Below are 23,809 nucleotides of genomic sequence, written 5' to 3' on the forward strand. Positions count from 1 at the left end.
ACCTTGACAAAGGAAGTTTCCAGGGAGTACTGGAAGATGAAAGGCCAACTGAAATGGAGTCAAGAGAGAATGGGAGGGTAGAATGCCCACCTTTCATGTGGGAGACCCGGGTTGGATTTCCGGACCATGTACCGCCAACCCCCTACCCCCGCCCAAATAAGAGAGAGAGAATGGGATGAGATGATTATAGAGAAAGCAAGTGTACACAACTCTTTCAACTTTGCACTGAAGTTGGAGAAGCATGACATTGTAGAAGCATGAAGTTGGAGAAGCAGGTCAAGAAGACAGATGTTTGTATGCTAATGGGAAAAATCCAGTAGAAAAGGAAAAAAATATGATCTAGGAGAGAGAGGTTATTTGAAAGAGAGAACTCAATGAAGAAAGTAAAAAGGGAGAGGATCTAGTCTACAGAGGTGAAAAAGGTTGCCCTTGGATTGGAGCAGGGATAGTACATTTCTTTTCAATATGAAGGAAGAAAAGAAAAATATGTGGCTACAAATATAGAATAGAATGGTTGGTAGATTTGATGATGGGAAGATATGGAAGTTATTTTCTGATTGTTTCTTATTTTCTCAGTAACATAAGTAGCAAGAAAGTTAAGGATAAGCATAGGGAAGGAGGTCTGAAGGCCTGAGGAGAAAATATGAAATAATCGATGCTAAACGGCAATTTTGTTTTTCCTCTGTGTCCATATTTTCTACATCTTATTTTTGTAGTTATATAACTAAGTTTACATCTCAGTACTACCATTTAGCTTACTCTCTATTTGATGATCTTCAAATTAAAGGGCAAAACCCCAAACATACCTAATATGTTTTATAATTTCATCCAACTTTTTTTTTTTAACTACTAAAGAGGATGCTTATCAATGTTGGTTTCTTGATAATTCTCTCTGAATCTGGGTGTGGCCAACCTACACTAATAGCAGCATTATATCTACCTGTCTTATTAGATAACAATAAAGCTGACCTTTGAAAATAAATGTACATGTCAAGTATTAGAAGTTTTTTCCCTCACATGTTTTAAGGGTTCCATTTATTTCTTGTATGCGTAAATCATTAATGTATTATTATAATTTAATTGGTAGTATCAACCCCATCTTCAATACATAGAGAGGTAAGAAAAACCAGTAAACATTTGAAAATATTTTCTACAATTCTATTTAATCTCATTTATTCGTGATGTTTAACTTATGCTTTACTTTTTTTTTTTTTAACGTTTTTATTGTGTAACATATATACAAAACAAAGAAAGGAAAGACCAACAATTTTCAGAGCACTCTTCAACAAGTAGTTACTGGACAGACCCCATAGTTTGTCATGGGCTACCATACCTTCCTCTCAAATTTTTCCTTCTAGCAGCTCCAGAATATAGAAGTCTAGAAGGAATAAATATTTTTTATCATCACAATCAACTTTTTTTCTTTTTTGTGAAAAATAAGATACATATAAAAAAGTAAAAATTTTTAAAGCACAGCACAATTAGTTGTAGAACAGATTTCAGAGTTTGGTATGGGTTACAATTCCACAATTTTAGGTCTTTCCTTCTAGTTGCCCTAGGATACTGGAGACTAAAAGAAATATCAATTTAATGATTCAGCAACCATACTCATTTAAACCCTACCTTCTCTGTATAACTCAACCGTCACCTTTGATCTTTCTATCCCATGTTTTAGGGGTTTTTGAGCTATGACCATTCTAACTTTTTCATGTTGGAAGGGGCTGTCAATAATATGGGGTAGGGAGATGGAACTAACTGATGTTCTGGAGAGGATGAGCCCTCTAGATTTCAGGACTCATCTGGTCCAGGAACCCATCTGGAGGTTGTAGGTTTCTGGAAAGTTACCCTACTATATGGAATCTTTGTAGAATCATATATTGCCCGAGGTGTTCTTTAGGATTGGCTGGAATGGTTTTGGTTGGGGTTTGGCAAATTATGCTAGGTAGCAATGTCTAACTGCAGCTTGTGTAAGAGTGACCTCCAGAATAGCCTTTCCACTCTACTTGAACTCTTTCAGCCACTGAGAGAGTTTTTTTGTTTTAATTATTTTTTACACTTCTTTTCCCCCTTTTGGTCAGGATGGAATTGTTGAGCCCACGGTGCCAGGGCTGGACTGACTCATCCCAGAGAGTCATCTCCCACCCTTTACTTTTTTGGGGGGGTAGGGTGGGGGGGTGGGGGGGTGCACAGTCCAGGAATCGAATGCTTTATTTTTTAACACTTTGAGTGTCTATGATAATTTCCTGGGTTTTTTTTTTTTTTTTTTGGTACAGTTTTCCTTCCACTTGATCACCTGATAACACCTCTCCAAGAAATTACAGCCCTCTTATGAAGGATTGTTGGAAATACTAGCATCCTTTTTACATTTCTAGGGTTCCAGGTGGACAGTTCTCCTGGATGTTTGTAAAATTACACTTTTCTAATCTTTTGGGCTAGATGCAGTTGTTATTTAACAAGACAGTACACAATGAGGAAGTATTTATGCATGACAGCATTTAATAAATTGCATTGTAATTGCTAAATTGATTGTATCCTCCTTTAGGCTATAAGCTCTGTGAAATCAGGGACTATGCCCACCTGATTCATCTTTGTATCCTCAATTTACCATATAGTAAAAACCCAGTAAAATATATGCTGAATCAAAAAGCCCCAGCACCTTGGGGAGTAGTTACGAAATCCTTCACAACAATGACACTTACCTGTGAGATCCAGAGTTCTGTCCACAAAGACCACTGATGCCCTGCCTGATGCCGTTTTCCTTCTGTTTTTGACAGGGGTATAATTTGCTAGATCTGCCGCGATGATCCTACTGAGGGAACCCACAGCAAAACACTCCTCCCTTACTCCTAAGTGCTCACACAAAGAACTGAGACCTGACACTAGGCACCTGATCTGTAGCAGCAGTTCAGGAGTCAGGGCAGCGGCATCCACCTCACCCAGGCTTCCCAGCCTCCTCCTGTCTGGTCGGGTGCTATTAAGTAAATGCACATCCTGGGGTAGCAGTGGAAAGAGAGAAGCAAAGGCTGGAGTCAAGGCAAGATGGGGGGCAACAGGGGCGAGCAGCAATGGGACATTCAGCACTTCTGCGGTGTAGTTCATATTGCCCATCCATTCACACAGTTTCTCTTCCAGCTGCTCGAATACAGGCTGCTGACCCTCCATCTCTGCCACTGCCGATGCCGGCACATGGTTGGCCGTGAGGTGGACAGCGTGGCTCACGGCCGTGACCACCACACAATACTGGAAGTGACTGCGGCAGACAATGTCCCGTAAAGTCTCCACGGTCCTGCCTTTCAGCAGGCAGCTCAGTACAAACACCGCCTTGGGCTGGTCGGTTCCGCCGCCAGCAGCATTGGGTTCGAACTCCCGCAGGTGACATGCAGGTCCCCCCACAGCTTCCAGGAGGCGCGTGGATCCGCAGCCCCAGTGCAGGCTCTCGGCGCAGGGGGAGTCCAGATAGACAACAGCCCGTTTCACTTTAGCGAACACCTGCTCCCAGCCTTGGTGAGTAAAGGACAGCACGCCCGGGACGCTCATTGTTAGGATTCGAGGCTTCGGTGGGAATCGGGTGCAGGAACTTCTCAGGACTCACCGCTTCCGGAATTGGTCTCCCAGAGACTTTGACAGTCAACACAGTACACGTGGTCCCCTACCTGACGCGTCCACTGCCGGCGCACGGTGATGACGTCAGGAACGATGATTGGTTAGTGCACAGGCCCGCTCCAGAAAGCAGGGGCTGGGCTGGGAAGCAAGGGCAAGGGTCTGTGGCTCCAAAGTACTTATAAGGCTCCGGAAAACAAGGAGTTATAAAGAACTAGGTGAATTGCGTTCTTTTTGTCGCCATGTATGCTCGGATTACCTTTCCCTGGTATCTATGATACCTCAGAAAAATAAAACCTAATCTAAACTTTGGTATCTTCCTTGGATATGAATACACGTCTTTAAAAGTACAGCCAGTAGACATGACTCTGAGGGGTGTAAATCTTCCTGGCAACGTGGGACAGAACTTCAGACATGAGCTGACACTCAGCATCAAGGGATTGAGAAAGACGTCTTGACCAAAAGGGGGAAGAGAAAAATGAAACAAAATGAAGTTTCAGTGGCCTAGAAATTTCAAAGAGCAGCGAGAGGTTATCCTGGGGGTTATTCTTATGCATTATAGAAATACCCCTTTTTAGTTTATGGTGTATTGCAGTGGTGGGAGTGATGTACCTGAAACTGTTGAGCTGTGTTCCAGTAACCTTGATTCTTGAAGACGATTGTATAAAGATACAACTTTTACACTATGACTGTGTGATTATGAAAACCTTGTGTCTGTTGCTCCTTTTATTCAAGGTATGGACAGATGAGTTTAAAAAATGACTAAAGAATAAAAAAAATAACAGGGAGACAGGATAAAATAAATAGATGGAAATATTAGTGGTCAATAGGAGGGAGGGGTAAGGGGCATGGTATGTATGATTTTTTTTCCCCTTTTTATTTCTTTTTCTGGAGTGATGCAAATATTCTAAAAAATGATCATGGTGATGATCTCATGATATTGTGAGCCTTTCGTTGTACACCATGTATGGACTTATGTGTGTGAAGATTTATCAATAAAAACATTTTTTTAAAAAGTCAGCCATTTTACACATCAAAACTCAGAGCACCCAGAGAAGATAAAAACAGCAAACAGTTGTGCAGTGTTTTGTAGTTTATAGGTAATTGTCACATATGTTATCACACACAAGCTTCATAACTAAGCTATTGGTCTCATTCTCCATCTTCTCTCTCTCCATCTCCGAATGTCATAAAACTGCTCCAAAATTCCTAGAATCTAGCCCCACACCACCTTCTGTTGCTGTCACTGCTATAATTTAGCCCACTATCATCATTCACCTGGACATTTGCAATAATTCCCCATTGATTTCTCTTCTTTCCTTCTCTTTCCGTCTAATTCAGTTATTTTCCTAATAGTAAAACTAAACTAGTCCCGTAAGTCTCTCCTGGCCCCATTGCCTATGAAATACAGCCAGATTCATAAAGATGACCCAAAAGTTTTTCAGATTTCTTTCCAGCCTGGAACATTATGTACCTGAACAATGAATTCTACAGCCTCAGCCTAAAGAATGCTTCATGGATTCTAAGTGCAATCACTGTGCAAGGCTCCAAAGATAAAACACTTAGTAAAATGCATTCCTTTATTCACAAAGAATTTGCACCTGGAAAACTCTTGCTCACTCAAAAAATAATAATTCTAATAATACCTTCCATGTGAGGGATTTCCTACCTACCCCAACCCACTACCATAACCACGCCTACCCTCCACATACAAACACGTGGCAGGCACCCCATTCGTACCTCTTCTAGGTACTTGTCTTACTGTGTTGGGCACTGAGGATATAAAGAGAAATAAGTGAAAGCCCTGCCTTAAAGGGATTAATGAAGTAGGAGGACCCACACATGTAAAGCTAATAAATGCAATAAAATGTTACAAAGCAATAATTGAAAAAAAAAGTATAATAGTTACAAAGGAAGGCTAATAAATTCTGACTGGCTGATGGAAAAAGGGAAGTGATCAGAATCAGTTTCATAGAAGAGATGCTTTTTTGAGTTGTCATTAAAGAAAACCAGGTGTTCACCAGGTGAACAGGAAGGGTGAGCCATTTCAGGCAGTCCAGGCAGAAAGCATAGCATGAACAAAGGTGCAGAGGAATGAAACGGGACAATATGCTGTCTGAAACAAGGAGCAGTTTAGTATAGCTGGAGTGAATTATAGGAAGAGAAGCCTGGAAGGAAGTAGGGACAAAGAAATAGGAAAGAAAGGAAGAGAATAGACAAGGGAAAGCTCCATTTTCCATGCCAAGCAGGAGGAGCCAATGGAGGAAACTATTAATGGATATTTAGGAATGGGAAATAATTTGTTCACATCTAAATTTGAGAATAAAGATTCTATAGAAACATGGAAAATAATTTGAAGTGCAGAAAGATTTCTGGCAGGGAGACCAATTAGGAAGCAGTATCAGCAACAACTCTGGTAGTAGATAAGCACAAGATAGGCCATATTAAAAAGGATGTTAAGAAGACGGAACCTAAAGGGCTTGGTGACTGGTTTGATACAGAGTGAGGCAGAGGGAGAATTTCAAGTTAGCGTCCAGCTTTCTGCCTTTGTGACTAGTAAATGGCAGTCACTGAGATTTGAAGAGCCACAAAAGATGCAGATTGGAAGATAAATATAGAGTTCGGTTAGGACATGTTTTGAAAGTACTTGTGGCACATCTTGGTGGAGACGTCTAATAGGCAGTTGGATGTATACTTCTAGGTTGCAGGAGAGAAGTCAGGTATTGTGGAAATCACTAGTAAATTGGCATGACTGAGATTGCTCAAGGAGATCATGAAAAAGAGAGAAGACAATGATGTGATGGAAGAGGTCTGAAGAAGAGCAGCATTTCTGGGTGGGCAGAAGAAGTGAAGCCACTGAGTGAAGTCATGGGAGAAACAAGTTTCAGGAAGAATGGAGTGGTCAACAGTAGCAAATACCAGAGGGGAAAAGTTAGATGGAATCTGAAAAGAATTCAAAGGATTTGAATACTACAAGTTATTAGTATTCTTTGCCAAACAGTTTCAGTGTAGTGGCACAGGAGGATACCTGAGAGGATTAGGCTGAACACTGCATGGGAAGGGAAATGACATTGCATTTTTAAAGTATCTTTTTCATGATACTGGTTGTAAAAGAAAGGAGAGAATTGGGAATTTGCTGGAGAACTTTTATAGATTAAAGATGCTTAATCATATTTATATTATGTGCAAAGGCAGGCATTTGGGAGACTTATGATAAAAGCAGAAAAAAGAACAGCAATGGTTGGAAGGAGGCAGGTGTAGGTTCAAATTAAGAGCACAGACGGAGAAATCAGCATGGTATTGGAAAAGGAAAAAGAGGAGATGAGAGAAAATACAGAAACATTTGAGGGTATAGTGACAGAATACCCTAGGAAGGTATTCTAGTCTAATAACTCGTCTAATAACCTTCATTTTCTTTGTGAACGAGAGACAAAAAGAGAGCTATAGGTAGTGTTTTCAGGCATTTGGCTTAAGGAGAGGAGACAGCCAGCAGTAAGCCGCTAGAAAGAATTAGAGAAGGAAGTGGTCAAGACACTTAAAAGACTTGCCAGACCATGCTATGGGCAGAACTGATTTTGGAGACCATGGCTTTGTAGTGGAATCATCTACCCAACTGCATGTTTCCTTCAGCAGCACCACCAGGAGGATATAGATGAAGCTAAGACAGGAAGTTAAGTTGCTCTGAGATTGTTATTGTAAAGAAAAGGGATTGGGATCAGTGAATAGGTAAAATGATACACTGGCTCCAGGCTGAACCTGGGGTAGGAAGAACATGCAGACAAAAGGGCTGTGCACAGTGTATACACAGTATACAGCTTGTCCTCGGTTCAGGGTAAAATAAAGACTGCAGATAGAAATTTGGGAGTCATTGGTTCTCAATGACATATTTCACATAGGCGGTAGTAAAAGGTGTGAAAGTAAATGAAATGGCCTTGGGAGACAGAGAAGAAAAAAGAACCCTAGGAAAAGCTGGGGTTTTTTTGCTCTCAGATGTAATGGTAGAGCAAAATAAATTTTTGCTAAAATTACACATTTATCAATGATCACATTTATCTTATTCTCAATTCAAAATTATTCATCAATTATTTCCAATTGCCATCAAAGCAAGCTTATCTCCCTTTACTTCATTTCAAAGGTGCTCCATATGCATGATCAACAGTTATCTTAAGGATTGAGTGCTTTCTATGAGTTTGACATTGTGAGGGAAGCCATAGTGAATACAGAAATAAAAAGATTTCATTTACTTCCTGTGCCCATTTGAAAATATTATATATCCCAGAAAAGCCAGGTTTTAACCCTGTGTCAACATTGCACAGCCAGACCCATTGTTTAGGGTTTGAAGTTTGATTGAATTATTTCATGGAGATATGACACACCCAGGTGTGGGTGGATTACTTCCATGGAGATGTGACACAGCCAATTGCGGGCATGCCTTTTGATTAGATAGAGATGTGACTCCACCCATTCAAGGTGGATCTTGATTAGTTTTCTACAGTCCTTTAAAAGGGGAAATATTTTGGAGAAACCTCAGATGCAGACTCTTGGAGAACAGTTGCTTCACAGCTGACAGAGACACGGATGTTTGGTAGTTGCTTGGAGTGCAGACAGAAAGAGCAGATGTCTAGATACAGGCAGAGTTCAACAGACATCGCCATGTGCCTTTCCACGAGATGCTAAGCAAGCCAGAACCCAGTGTCCGGGAGGAACTAAGTGAAGACCCACAGATGCTTAAAGAGGAAACCACTGGCATCAGAAGTTGGAAGCAACAAACCAGGAACAAGGACCAGCAGATGCCAGGTATGTCCCTTTCCAATTGACAGAAGTGTTCTGGACTCCATCAGCTTTTCTTGAGTGAAGGTAACCTCTTTTTGTTACCTTAATTTGGACATTTTCCCAGCCTTAGAACTAAAAATTTGTAACTTATTAAATTCCCTTTTAAAAAGCCGTTCCATTTCTGGTATATTGCATCAAACTAAAACACATCATTAAAAAGTGCGCAAAGTTTACCTAACAGTATAGGCATGAATAGATGGTACACCTTGCCAGAAACAACTAGCAATATAAAATATAGTGTTAAAGGTTGTCAGAATGCAGAGGATGGATAACTGGGACTTAATTCTGATCACTCAAGAATCTACAGCGGGAAGAAAGCTCTACACACATGCAATTATTCAGGTTACTCAAAGGAGAAAGGGCCTAACCCACAAGGCACAACCTGCTTGCCTATAATAGGTCAAATGCTTTGACATTTGAAATCTCAGTTAATTTTTGTTACTCTTCCAAGAAATGGGTGCAAAATGTCATTTAACATACCAATAGTACTTAGGCAAGTGACATTTAAAGTTGGCAGCAAGAGATAAAGTCAGGATGAATGTCTGATCTGCTTTATTTTTCCTTTTCTTAGTTTTTTTTTCCACCACCTTCATTAATTTATATTCATTCAAAAATCATTTACAAGTACTTGTACATACCAAGTACTGAGCAAGGCATTTGTTCTAGTTTGCTAGCTGCTAGAATTCAATATATCAGAAATGGAATGGCTTTTAAAAGGGGGAAATTTATTAAGTTGTGAGTTTACAGTTCTAAGGCCATGAAAATGTCCCAATTAAAGCAAGTCTATAAAAATGTCCAAATTAAGGCACCAACAAGAGGTTAGCTTCACTCAAGAATGGCCGATGAAATTCAAGGTTTCTCTCTCAACTGAAAAGGCATGTGGCAAACATGGTGACGTCTGTTAGCTTCCTCTCCAGGCCTTTTGTTTCATGAAGCTCCCCAGAGGGCATTCTCCTTCTTCATTTTCAAAGGCTGCTGGCTGGTGGGCTCTCTGCTTCTTGTGGCTATGCCATTTGTGTGATTCTGGCAGATCTCTCAGATCTTAAACCTTTTCCAAAATGCTTCCTCTTTTAAAGAATTCCAGTAAAGTAATCAAGACCCACCCGGAATGGGAGGAGACACATCTCCATCTAATCAAGCTTAATATCCACAAGTGATCAAGTTACATCTCCGTGGTGATAACCTAATCAAGTTTCCAACCTATAGTACTGGATAGGAATTAGAAAAAATGGCTGTCTTTACAAAATGGGATTAGAATTAAAACATGGCTTTTCTAGGGCACATAAATCCTTTCAAACCAGCACAGCATTTGTGATGGTTAGGCTCATGTCTCACCTTGGCCAGGTAATGGTGCCCAGTTGTCTAGTCAAGCAAACACTGGCCTGTTACTGTGAGGACATTTTGTGGATTTAAATTATCAGTAAATTGATTGCATTTATGATGGATTAGATCTATAATCAATTAAGGAGAGTATCTTCAGTAATGAGAAATGTTTAATCCAATTAGTTGAAGACTTTAAAAGGAGAAGTGATGATTTCCGCAGTTAGAAGATAAAATTTTCATCTCTACTTCAGCTGGCCAGTTTCTCCTGGGGAATTCATCAAAAATTTTCATTGGCGTTCCCAGATTACAGCCTGCCCTATGGAACTTGGACTCGTGCATCTCCACTGTTGTATGGGATAATTTTTTTTTTAATTATCACCTGTAGGTTCTGTTTCCCTAGAAAACCCCATTATACAGCATTTTTATTTGATCAACTATTGTCACCATTTTAATCATATACTGAGTACCTTCTTTCAGTACTTCTCAGAAAGACATATTACGAGAGATTTTTTTTTTTGCCAAGAACCAACAGACCACAATAATAAAATGGACAACACATATAAACATAATATATGGAGTACTGTACTTTTATAAGGTCATAACGCAAGAGAAATGCTAACCCTTGGAAGTGGGAGGATCTGTACACAATATCTTCAAGCTATTTTGGAAGAGTGTTCCCTGATGAGTAGGGAGGTAATGATGTCTTTAAACTAAGGAAGACTCTAAAGGCAATTAACTAAATTAGGAAGCTAAGGAAGGAAGAGGGCTATAGGAGTGGTTATTAGTGATTTATGGGCTTCTCTGCCTGTTGGAAATCTTCATTTGCAAAGCTTACTTCAAATGCCACCTCTACCACAAAGTCAATTCTATTGCATTAATTACTATTCATCAATTCCTTGGTTTGGTTTCAACAATGCCTTGATTTCAAGGTAGCTAAAAGGAGAAAGATGCTCTTCAGCAAAAAGTAATTGGTTTTCCCATGAAACCACCAAAGTTTATTACAGATTCATAGCATGAAAAGAAGAATGATGAACAGATGGAACTATGAGCCATTGCCTTATGATATTCCCAAAGTGGTATGTAAAACCTTCATTCCATTACTTCATTCCATCAAAGACCAAGAAGTCTACTACATGTTGGGCATCACACCAGCAGCAGGAACCACAAATAAATGGCTTGTTTGAGGGAGGAATTGGTCTAGTGAGGATGCTTAGAAAAACAAATATGTAGTCAAATAATCACTATATGATGAGATAGATATAAGCCACAGAAACAGCATAGGATGTAGAAAATTATTAGCTTTGCCCTACTCACTTCCCAATACCTCTGACCTTGTCTATAACTCTCTCTCTCATGCTCACTCCTCTCCTGCTACATTTTTGGGTTCCTAGAATCCCTTAAGCACGCTTCTACCTCAGGCCTTCGCACTTCCTATTTCTACTGTCTCACAGTCTATTCACCCAGAAATCCATGGGGCTTACTTCCTCAATCCATTCAGGTATCTAGTCTTGCATCACCATATCATAGTGGCCCTTACTGACCACCTGATATAAAATTGCACCCCATCTCTCTTTATCCCTCAGCTCTAGTTCCCCTTATGCTGCCACTCTTCTTTATAAGCTTAATTACCACTGACATATTATACATTGATATGTTTATGTCTGTCTTTCTCATTAGAATGGAAGCTCCATGAGACAAAGGACTTTTTTTTACTCAGTGTTTTGGATCTACAGAGCCCAGAAGAGTGCCTGGCACTGTTAGGTGCCCACATAAAATTTTTTTAATAAATGGAAAGGGATGAAGTGGGATTCAAGAAAGATTTCACAAATGGAATTATATTTCAACAGAGTTTAGAAGGCTGCAAGGGATTACCGTAAGATAGCAGAGACTGGAAAAAGCAGCTAAAGGAGTGTCCAAAGATAAGGGGTATTAAAAACACAGGCTTAAGTAACTTGAGATGGTGTGTTATTGGTTGGGTGCAAGCACTTATGCTTCTCTTGCGGCAGTCTGCCTTTTTCCTTGTAGGAGAATTAATTACTAACCACCTTTTTGTCTTTCTCAGTAAATTGAGAGCTCTTTAAGGGAAGGGACTCTTTTCATTCATGCCTCTATATTTAAACATATCAGATACTCAATCGTTTTTAAATAAATTAATGAAAACAATTTGTATTGATGAAAGAGAAAGAAAATTCATTATTTGTAAAACTAAAAAGGATTTCTTTCTGTTTCTTCCCTTTTCTGAAAAGGGAGTGTCCTATTTGAAAACCTTAGAACTGAAAGTAAAGTTAAAAATCATTTAATTCAGCTTTCCCATTTTACAGATGAGAAACTGAAGCATAGAATGACTGACCTGAGGTCATGTAACTATCTAGTTATAGTTAAGAACTACAATTCTGGTTTTGACCCATCATACATCATCTTCGCTTTGGAAAACACGTTCTCAAAAGATGCCTGAAAATTTACCTTTATCTATTTAAAACTGCACATACTTTATGACCTATCTTGGAGAAACATTTGTAAAAGTCTGCAAGTTATTTACAAAGATTTTCATCACAGTTTTTTGTTGTTGTTGTTTGTTTTTTTGCTTGTTTTGGTAAAAGTGAAATAGCAAATGCTTAATTGATACAGAGTTTCAGTTTGGGGTAATAGGAAAGTTTTGGTAATGGATGGTGATGATATAGCACAACATTATCAGTGTTAATTAACAGCACTGCATTATATATTTTAAAGTGAATAGAGGGGAAATATATGCTACTAGAATAAAAATTGAAATAAAAACACATAGCTCTCTACAATACAGTGAACCCTAATATAAACTGTGGTCTAGATTTAATAGTATAGTAATATTATTTCATTAATTGTAACATAGGTACCTCACGAATGCAAAGTGTTAATAATAGGGTAAACTGTATGTGTGTGAAGGGAGGATATGAGAACTCCATTTTCAGTACGATTTTTCTATAAACCTGAACTTCCCTAATTTAAAAAACAAGAGAAAAGTTGAAAACAATCCTGTCAGTAGGGAAATCAATAGGGAAATAACCGTGTTGACTTTATGACAGCCACGCTATGGAATGTTATGCAACACTTAAAAAATGGAAATAGTTCGATATATGCCAACATGGAAAAGATCTCCAAGACACTGCTGAGTTAAAAAGAAAAAAAGCCGCAGGGTGATATGCATTGTATTTACCTTTTAAGACTAGTCAACCTTAGATTCCTCCACTAAAACAATACCATACACGAGAAATAAGTACATAGAATATTTCAGAATTCTGCACACCAGATTCAATGGTTACTTCTGGAGAGGTAGGCAGTGGATAAAGGGTTCTTTGGCTTTAATTGTAATATTTTCCTGTGTTTTTTCTTTTTAACAAGAAGGATGTATTATTCCTATATTACTTTGCTTTTGTTTCCTATAAAAAAAAGGTGGGCATGATTTTTTCGCGGGGAAGGGCAAGAACTATTTCTTCTCTAATGAGAAACAGAGACCTAGAGGTAACGATTCTGTACCAAGGCTGATACAACCTGTAATGAAGAAAACAATGCCCTTCCGAAGACAAAAAAAAAAAAAAAAAAAAAAAAAAAAAGGTTGAGAAGAGCAACCATCCGGGCTAAAGAGAACAATGGCGCACTTCCCGGAAAAGGCAACACGAGTTGTGGAGGCAAAGTCGGGGGAGGGGAATTCTAGCAGACGCAGGACGCCGCCGCGAAGAGCCCTACAGAAAGGCAAAGCGGCATTCCACAGGGGCGGGGCCAACTGCGGCGCACACGCGCAGTTAGGTCCAGGTGGCCGCCGCCGCGGAAGCAAAGCCACCGAGAGCAGCCGCGCAGCTTGCGTGCTGCTGCGCGTGCGCAAGCTGACCTGCTCTTGAGTCTTCATCTTTGCCGCCTCCGCCGCCGGCGGCCGCCCACCCTGGATTTAAGTCGCGCGCTTTCTTGGTTCGCTCGCTGGCGGGTTCGTGCCCCCCTCGCGCCCCTGGGCAGCGAGTCTGGGGAAAGGGTTTGAGGGGCTGTTGATCGCCGCCTTTAAGTTGTGCTCGGGGCGGCCATGTCGGCCGGCGAGGTCGAGCGCCTAGTGTCGGACCTGAGCGGCGGGACCGGAGGGGATGAGGAGGAAGAGTGGCTCTATGGCGGTACGGAACTTCCTTTCTCTCCCTCCCAGGTTTTCGCAGACTTCCTTTCTCCGTCCCCAAACGGCTGGCGTCATGGGCCCATCAAGCCTCGGCCTTGGGCCTGTTGTGCGGAGCTATGCTCGGCCTGACTAGGCCAAGCGCGGCATGCACGCTCTCCCTCGGCTCCCCTCGGCCTCCTCCTGCCCAGCCCACTCCCCCAGCACGCACCGCCCCGCAGCGGCGGAGGACGCGGCCTCGCCGGAGCTGGGGGTTTCGGGGTCGGAGGCATGGGGGCAGTACGGTGGAGTTTCTTCCTCCTATCTGTCGGGACTTCTTGGCTTCCTTGTCTTCGCGTTCTTTACACTTGTTTCTTGTATCGATTTTGGATGTTTTTGGTGTTTCTCTTTTTGCTTCTTGGCTGTAGGATGCCATTCCCGTTCGTTTCTGTCAGAAAGTCGTCCTGTAATAATAGCTAAATAAAGTTAATGCTGTAAAACTAATGTTTTGTTTCCTGCTGGTCAGTTTGTATGGAATGCACCTGCAAGTGTACCTCCTTGTCTCAAAGTCGTGCTTTAAAAAAATAATTAGTGAAAGAGAGAAAGGAGAGAGATGGAATGTATTTTACGACCCATAAAGAAAATCTTGAAATTTTCATGCTTTAAGGTGAAGTTTCTTTTTAGGGACTACTCTGAGTCAGTTACACAGGTTATCTCAAGATTGTGTGTGTTTGTGTCATCCCCTGTATTTTTCTCAAAATAAATTTAATGCATCTTGTGCCTCCCTCTTGAAAGGGGCTTGTTTGACATGTGGTTTTTAACTTTAAATCACAATCCCTTCATGTCTGTTGCTGACACCAGCTTTAAAAGATTATATTTAATACTTGCCTAAATTCTTGATTATCTTTAGAATTGTGTAGTAAAGGTGTCTGTTTCTAACACCACATAGCTTCTTGATGGTGTGACGTTGATAAAGCTGTGAAGTAAATTCCTTGTCTTTGGTGGCAAGCTTTAACATTAGTAAAACTCTCCGAAATATCAATGTGTAGGTTTTCTTATACAAAAGATGTGGAAATCTACAATACGTTTAAAATTAAGCTATTTTTATAGAAGTAAGATGTGAAGATTTTTTCCGTAAATTTTATTTTGTTAATTATAAGGTGATCTAACTTTGGATGTGCTTATAGGCCCATGGGACGTGCATGTGCACAGTGATTTGGCAAAGGACCTAGGTTAGTGCTTGTGATTTGATGATCACTTCAGATTTTCATAAAACCTGTTTCATTAAGAGTGGTTTGTTTACTTACTTACTTATTTTTTTGTTAGATGAAAATGAAGTTGAAAGGCCAGAAGAGGAAAATGCCAGGTTAGTGAAATCTGTTGGTATTTACTATATAGATTGTGTGATGCAACTGTTCTATCAACAAATAGACTTCTTTCATTTAAATCAATGGCTTAATTGCAAAATTTTGAAGAAAGTCGGACCCTTTAGTGTGCATTCTTATTTCAGGACCTAATCTTCTCTTATAACTGTGCTCAATAATGTAATAACAAAAACTACTAACAGACATTTTAAAACTTAAACATTTTTTTAAGAAGGGAGCCAAGATATTACTGCTTTTACAGTTTAACATTTTTGATGTTGTATGCTCTTTAGTTATAATTTCAGTATGTTCCATATGTTTAAATTCACAGGAGAATTAATTTATTAGAAGAATGATTCCCATTGTTAGACTACTAGAAAGTTTTGAGTGCCATGTGTAAACGTAAAAGAGCCAAGAATTTTGTATTTCGAAATAACTCATGTACATGGATGTGCTGTCTTTATTCTGACCAGATTGTCTTAGTGTCCTATTATGTGGTTGGGGGTGGTGTAGAAAGAGTTTTAAAGAATATTTGAGCTTAAAAGTGGAAACTTCACACCCACTAATATGGCTGTAATAAAAAGGACAGATAGCAGGTGTTGATGATATGGAAAAATTAGAACCCTCATACATAAAATGCTGCAACCACTTTGGAAAAGTCTGAAAGTTTCTCAAAAGGTTAAGCAGTTACCATATGGCCCAGCAGTTCCACTCCTAGGTGTTATACACTGGAGAAATAAAAACACAAAATTTGTGCATGAATGTTTATAGCATCATATGTCATTATAGCCCCAAATTGGAAACAACTCAAATGTCCATCAGCTGATGGAAAAATAAAATATGGTATAACCGTACACTGAAATACTATTTAGCAATAAAAAATGAAGTACTGATACATGTCTCCATCATTGATGAACCTTGAGGACATGCTAAGTGAAAGAAGCCAGTCGCAAAGGGTTGTGTATGTTATGATTCCATTTATATGGAATGTTGAGGATAGGCAGCGTATAGCAGATTAGTTCTGGCCAATGATGTGGGAGGGAAAATGGGAGTGAGCATGAAATTTCTTTTTGGGGTGATGAAAATGCTCTGAAATGAGTGTTGATGGTTGCATTACTTTGTGAACAATGAATTGTACACTTTAAATTCGTGAATTGTGTTATATAAATTATATTTCTAAAGCTGTTATTTAAAAAAGTGAGTGATGAAGGGAAGAAGTGGAAGAAGAAATAGCTGAGGAGAAACTGAAATAAGAGTGTTCTTCCTCCTCCAAAATATTGTCTCCTGTTTTGCAAGAAATTTTTTTCATTCATTGTTGTATCATGAAATTTTATCATTTAGTTTTTGTTGTTTTTATCATTCATTTATTTATTTATTTTGGGTGGGGGGGCATGGGCAGGGTTCGGAAATCGAACCCAGGTCTCTGGCATGGCAGGCAAGAATTATGCCACTGAGCCACCGTTGCACCACCCTATCATTTCGTTTTTTTATTTTTTACATTGGCAGGCACCTGGAATTGAACCCGGGTCTCCAGCATGGCAGGTGAGAACTCTGCCTGCTGAGCCACCATGGCCAACCCTATTATTTAGTTTTGGGTCTAATTCCTAACCCTGATCCCATTACCATGAAGTTGGGATTAGTATGATATACAGAAATGAAAGACTTCCTTCCCTAGTTTTAATTTTGACATGTTACTTTAATCACTTGAATTCTTACATTTTTAATATTGTCTTGTCAAATATTTCTTTAAAAATCTTGTTATTAAGTTCTTCTGAGACTTAAAGCACTGCGTCCCATGTATGAAAGCAATTAAATGTTTTGTCATATCCCATTTTCCAATTGGTCAAGAAATTAATTCATTACAGAGTATAAATTTATAGTCGAATGTACATTTTTATGAGATAACCTGTTTCATTGCTTTTTATTACTCAGTTATTTGCTACATTACTAGAAGTTTACTTTCTGCATTGAAAATTCTGTAACCTTAATTCTCTAGTACTCAAAAGGCCATCTACCTTCTTGAACATCATTGTCAAAATTTCTTCACATAATTTTTAAATTTTAGTTGGAGAGCCATTACGTTTATTTCATCTCATGTAAAAGGTCTCCCCTTAGAAACTTGTTTATAAAGAAAGCATATAGTTTTATCATGTTTTTAATACTTAAAACATGATAGAGAAAATTAAAATTTCTAAAGGAGTGGGTCTATGGGGCTAGGAGCTCTGCCAAACCTGTTCTAATATATGGCTTGATACATCGTTGTGCTGCCTGAGTACATGCAATTACAATTTGCCCCAGTTTCTTTCTGACTAAAGCCTATATTCTTCTTGACCATTACATCACACTGTCTCCAGTTCTGTCCCGTTTTATTTGTAAACACAGCATAGCTACATTACTGCTTTGTGCCATGTAAAAAGCAAGCTGAGCTTGTTTCTGGCTACCTTGAAGCTTATTTATATAGGAAGTAAATGCACTAAAGAATTATAGTTGTGTTTGTGTTGTTTGGTTAAGAAGTACAACAATTAAAATTAACAGGACATAAGTTTTCTGTTTTTATCCTTCATCATTTTATTCTGCTTGGGAACTATGTTATAAAATAGCACTGTAGAAATTAAATTAATTTATATGAATACTGCTTGACATTAAGTTTAGAGGTGACAAGCAAAAATCTGATGAAAAGTGTTCTGGACTATGTCAAGATCTGTACATTTTTCTTAGAAATGGTAATTAAGAATTGTGAGACTGAGCAAGCCTGTTTGTTGATTTTTACTTCAATTTCTTTGATCTGTATAATGAGATGACGATTAATGACTGTATCTAAATTATTAATTATTAAAAATATGAGACCAAAAAAATAGGGGGAACAAAGGCTCAAGTATATTGGGTAGGTAGAAATATTAGTGGTTGGTGAGAGGGAAGGGTAATGAGTGTGGTGTGTATGAGTTTTTTCTTTTTTTTTTCTTTTTCTTGAATGATGTGTATGGTCTAGGAAATGATCATGGTGATGAATATACAACTGTGTGATGATATTGTGAGCCACTGGTTCTACGCCAAGTATGGAATGTTCATATATGTTAAGAATGTTCGTGTTTGTATGTTGTTTTGTTTTGTCAATAAAAATATTAAAAAAAAATAAGACCAATTATACTATAGTACTGGAAGTATTATTTGATGGCTAATGGCCATATTTTGTACCTCATGTGTAATGGCAGTATTTTATTGTTATATAATGCTTTAATTGTGAAAAGGGCAAATTCAAGTGTTTTCTGATCTTAAAAAAAGTAATTAGGTTTTAAATTCATCAGAATTGGGTCTGGAGCTACTTATTAGAATCACATCAGAGGATAGTCTCATAAGATACATTTTCTTAAATCATAAAAATATTTTAAAAAATTTTATACAACAAAAGACATATATTGGGTGGTGCAGCAGTGGCTCAGTGGCAGAATTCTAGCCTGCTGTGCTGGAGACCCGATGCCTGCCTATGCAGAAAAAAAAAAGCATGTATCCAATCAGGTTTGTGAACCAGAAGACCAAAAAGAAGCACATTTTGCTAACTGAATGCTAAAGGAGTTGTGATCAAACCACAAATATAAGTTCTCCAGACACCACTAACTAAAGAGGAAACATAGCCTTTGTTTTTTGTTTTTTGTTTTTAATTTTTATTTTGGGGGTTGGGGAGGAGGGTGCATGGGTCAGAAATTGGACCCGAGTCTCCCACATGGCAGGGGAGTATTCTCCCACTGAACCACCCATGCACCCTTGCTACATAGCCTTTAACATTGGCAAAAATTACCTGGCACATAGTGTATGGTCAGTAAAGATTTTGTAGATAAGTAGCATTGAATAATTGTGCTGCATCTTTAAAATATGTCTTGAACAGTGTATCTACAGCCTGCTGTCAAATTCCAAGTCATTAATAGATTGTTGAGAAAATTCCATTCTACTTCTAATGTTGTGTGCTTGTTTTATGGGAGCCACTAGGAATAGCAGGATAGAAGAAAGACTTTTTTTTTTTTTTTTAAACATCCTTGTTCTTACCATCTAGTGGAAACCTTATCAGGCATAGTTTCAAAATACTAGCATAATCTAGTTGTACTTTTGAAAATATTACCTGAAATGTGTATTTATTTTTTGTTCTTTGTAGTGCTAATCCTCCATCTGGAATTGAAGATGAAACTGCTGAAAATGGCATACCAAAACCGGTAACATAAGGCTTTGAAATCTGGTTACTTTCCTCTTTAAAGTCTTTATCATTAGTTTCCCAGTTGAGGAAGAAAGCCAAAATTCAACATGATCCTCAGTATCCTGTATGCTCTAGCCCCACTTTTATCTCCAACCTAATCTGTTGTCATCAAAAGCATGCAGATGAATTAGCAAGAAGTAGCCAAATAGTGGGAAGAGACTTCGCAAATATAGCACGTGTGAGGGCTTGATGTTTTTTTGGAACCGAATGGTCAGTATAGTTAGATCATAGTGACCCTGATTTTCAAAGCAAACATTGAGTTCCATACCTAATTTGAATGTTGTAGTTTTTTTTAGCAAATGCTTTTATTTAAGTGACAATCCCTGACCGCATGCCTGTTAAAAAAAGTTACATTTGTGGGGATGAAGGTATCATTGGTCCTATGAGTATTTTAACATTTTAACCCTGGAAAAAGAAGGAACCAGTGATTCTGCAATAACTTGCATAGGAAAAAGTTTATAGCCAAAATATAGTCTTCGTAAATGACCCCACTTTCACTCAGATAGAAAAGGTATTCTCTCAACCATTTGCACTCAGGTCCACTTGGAGGTGTGAATGAATACTAGGTGCAAATGAATGCTGGAAATGGTTGAGCTGCTGCTTAACTTCATAGCTTTTTAATCATAGCACTTAATCATGAATCTTAAAATTAATTATTTTCCTCTTACCTTCATACTGTTTTTGCTAAGAATTACTTATTGTTTAGAGCTTTATCTTGTAGATATCTTAGTAAATTGACTTACACCCTTTTTCGCAGAAGGAACAATTATACATAAAAAATATATGAGGTGATATTTCCAAAAAGATTATGCTGAAAAAAGGTTTTATGTCTTTATTCATAGTCTTATCCCCTTTTATCATATAGACTATCAAAGTTAAAAATTAGTTAAAATGTACAGTAACCTTAGGAGCTATAAGTTTTTTCTCTGAAAGTTTATCTTACAAACACGGAATGGTTGCATCTTTGAGTTATTAATATTAGGTGTTGAAATGAATTGTTGAGGGTATTTTATAATTGTTTATGTTGATGTAGAAAGTGACTGAGACTGAAGATGATAGTGATAGTGACAGTGATGATGATGAGGATGATGTTCATGTCACTATAGGAGACATTAAAACTGGCGCACCACAGTATGGGTAAGTTATTTTTAAATAAGAAAGAATGTATGAAAGTTCTATCAAAGATAATTTTCCTGTAGCAGACCATCAGTAGTTATTCTGTTATTTTTATATTTTTCCATTTTAATGAGATAAAATGAATTATTTTATAAACTTCATCATGGAGAGTATTTCCTAAAGATAATTAATTAGGTAAGTTACATCGAAGCAGCAGTTTTTGATTTTGAAATTAAAGTGTTTTTATAAAGCAATTGAGTACCACACACTCTTTAGTTAGAATTAGAAAACCTTACATTGCAGTTTGCATCCATATTTATCATTTTTCATTTTAGTGCTTATCCAAATTTGAGTTTAGGTTTTTATTTTTTATTGCCAATGAAGAAATATTTCTTTTTGTTTTTCATTGTTTATTTTTAAAATTTTTAATTATCCTGTAGGGTTTCTAGGGCAATATGTTGGTTTGGTTTTATATAGTCCATAAAATGGACCATCTAACTGAACTGTCATTGACTCATTAAACACAGAAGTAATCGTGCCAGAAAGTCGAGAAGGGAATTCATTAAATTATGGATTGTGATTTTGTTATTGTGGTAGAATAAGGGTAAATGTTTTCCCATTTTTCAAATTGACTATATAATGTTCTTAAAGCTTGTACATTGAAAACATAAAATAACTTTTCATTAATTTTATTATAGTTCATTATAAGCATCCTTATCTGAAATCCGCCCATATAGATGTAAATAATTTTGAATATTTTCTTTTTTTCAGTAAAGCCATTTTTCAAAAGTCATTTATTTCATGGTAGTTAAATTTCAAGGAGCTTAACACAATTATAGTCACTTCTGCATTATAATAATGACTGCCTGTATAATTCTAAAATGTTACCAACTTTTTAAGGAACAAGGGCTGAGAAAAGACTAAATTACTCATGTTAGGGGTGGATTAGTGTTAATATGCTCCTTGTTCCCAAGTAAGAGTAAATAGTATCAGGAATAAGACACTTCCATACTACTTTATCGGAATTTTTCTTATGTTAGTTTTAACATTTTCATGACTTGTCATTGTATTTGTACATGTTTATCACCTTCAAACTTGAAACTCTTCCAGTGTTTAAACCATTGGTTCTTGAATTTTCCTACTCCTTACTTTGCCTTACATATGAGAAGTATTCAATAAATGTTTATTGAATAAATAGACTGCACATAAAAGGTACAGTTTGCTTTGAAGGTTTATTTTCTCCTAACAATTGATTATAAAAATATTCAAATATTTAGAAAAGATGAAGGGACCATAAACATTCATTTACCCATCAGCTGGAGTATGTGAGTTCATTTTGCTATGATTGCTTTACTACATATGTATTTATTCATGCTTCTATCCATTTATCAGTCTATCTTATTTTTTAATGCATTTCAAAGCAAGTTGCAGACATCTCAGAGTGGAAAGCCTGTCTAACCTTGATCTCAGTATATATCCCTTGAAATCTGAGAAGTGAGGAGATAAAATTTCAATATTTACTTTGTGCACAGCATTTTCAGAAGCAAATTTAAAGAGCAAAATATGTTCAGGGAGCATATTAAATTGGTTTATGGTAAACTGTTAGAAAATACAAAATAGCATTTTTTTAAAGCTAATATGCTTTTGTTAGAAAGTTTATTTTATTTTTAAGTAAGATATGGAGAAAAGCTTATCTTAGAGTAGGAATAATTATCTTACAGAGAGTAGTAGTTTATTAGCTCTATCTTTAAGAGTGTCATCCATCCATTCGTTCATTCAATAAATGCTTTTTAAAAACATACTTAAATTTGTCTAGCATTGTATTCAATGATGATGAGAATATAAAAAATATAAAATAATCCTTATTTGCTAATAGTAGTGAGGAAGACAAATGTGTGAGCAGATTTTTCAGTGCAACTTAAGTTCTAGAATAAAAACCGTACAAAGTAACTTGGAAGCTTTGAGAGGAGAGCTGCTAAAAGCCCACAGGTGTTGAGAAAGGTATCATTTGAATTAGTTTGAGTAATTGTTCAGACAGAGGAAGACTGATCTAGGCAGGGGTTACTACTGTAACTGTACTGCTTGACAGTAACAGTTTAGTTTGAACTAATTTATACTTTTTATATTTATAGCAGTGGAGGTCTGTGCAATTATTTGAGTATTTTATTGCATTAAGGAGAAAACAGAAAAGTAACAGTGCTAATACAAGTGAATAACAGTTCTCATAAATTTAGTACATTAGAGACAAAAGATGGAAATTATTAGGCTTACCAAAAGCAGTGAATCTTTACAGGTCCAGTTGGCTGAACTTGTGAGGGAAAAGAACCAAATTAAATAACATGTACATACGTTATTGAAAATATTGTCTGTAACTTGGTGTTTTGGTAATATCCTTTTTTTGCTCAGGGATAATCAATTCTTCTTTCTCACCCACTCCCTCTTGTCTTCCCTAGTCTTCTCAATAACTTTTACTTAGTACATTTGATTTTTTCCTGTTTACAAGAATGCATTATATAGAAAAGAAGAGAACTATTTCTCACCTACATCTCAGTTTCACAGCATTAAAATGGCTTGGCCAAGTCTACAACCCAGTAACTGACAAAACTTGTATTGAGGCTGGGTGTGTCTCAGTGCTAATTTTATATATTGTTTTCTAAACTTTATAAGAATGTTTTGTTATACTACACTAACAAAAAAGTACAGCTCAATATATTTTTTAAATGTAACCACCACCTGGATCAAGATTTGGAATAACACTAGCATCTTAGAAGCTTTCCTCTTCCTCCTCTCAGTCATTAATCACCAAAACACTGCTCTGCTTTCACCCTAGATTAATTTTTTTATTTTATTTTTAAAAATTTTATTAATAAAACCAATCAGCATACGATATGAACATTCTATTTTTTCATCACGTAGTTGTATATTCATCATCATGATCTTTTCTTAGGACATTTACATCAATTCAGAAAAAGAAATAAAGAGAAAACAGAAAAGAATTCATACAAACCATATCCCTTTCATTGGTCACTAGCATTTCAATCTACTAAATTTATTTTAACATTTATTCTCCTTATTATTTATTTATTTTTAATCCATATGTTTTACTCATCTGTCCATAAGGTAAGATTTATTTTTGAATTTTATAAAAATGTATTAGTATACACAGAGTACTCCATGGGTAGTCAAAAGAATTTATCAACATCAAATTCAGGCTAC

The 23,809-nt window shown here is 37.3% G+C and overlaps 2 protein-coding genes across 19 annotated transcripts in view; one reads left to right on the forward strand and one right to left on the reverse strand.

The window, feature by feature from the left end:
• Nucleotides 1–3,665, reverse strand: part of SCFD2 (sec1 family domain containing 2) — a 475,629-nt gene extending 471,964 nt beyond the window's left edge. For both annotated transcript variants that reach the window (XR_013165880.1, XM_077136863.1), the window contains exon 1: nt 2,700–3,665. Coding sequence is in view for 1 of the 2 variants with exons in the window: in XM_077136863.1 (XP_076992978.1) it covers nt 2,700–3,537 (838 nt within the window). In the remaining variant the exon portion in view is untranslated. The remainder of the gene's footprint in view (nt 1–2,699) is intronic.
• Nucleotides 3,666–13,567: 9,902 nt separating this feature from the next.
• Nucleotides 13,568–23,809, forward strand: part of FIP1L1 (factor interacting with PAPOLA and CPSF1) — a 78,708-nt gene continuing 68,466 nt past the window's right edge. For 5 of the 17 annotated variants that reach the window (XM_077136864.1, XM_077136865.1, XM_077136870.1 and 2 more), the window contains exons 1-5: nt 13,569–13,892; nt 15,055–15,099; nt 15,194–15,233; nt 19,379–19,436; nt 20,511–20,614. In XM_077136864.1, the coding sequence (XP_076992979.1) occupies nt 13,808–13,892; nt 15,055–15,099; nt 15,194–15,233; nt 19,379–19,436; nt 20,511–20,614 (332 nt within the window). In that variant the 5' untranslated portion in view covers nt 13,569–13,807. Of the gene's footprint in view, nt 13,893–15,054; nt 15,100–15,193; nt 15,234–19,378; nt 19,437–20,510; nt 20,615–23,809 lie in introns of all 17 variants that reach the window. The other 12 variants (XM_077136866.1, XM_077136874.1, XM_077136871.1 and 9 more) reach the window with 5 other exon arrangements.

Source organism: Tamandua tetradactyla, chromosome 19 (genome assembly GCF_023851605.1).
Source record: "Tamandua tetradactyla isolate mTamTet1 chromosome 19, mTamTet1.pri, whole genome shotgun sequence".
Taxonomy (NCBI): domain Eukaryota; kingdom Metazoa; phylum Chordata; class Mammalia; order Pilosa; family Myrmecophagidae; genus Tamandua; species Tamandua tetradactyla.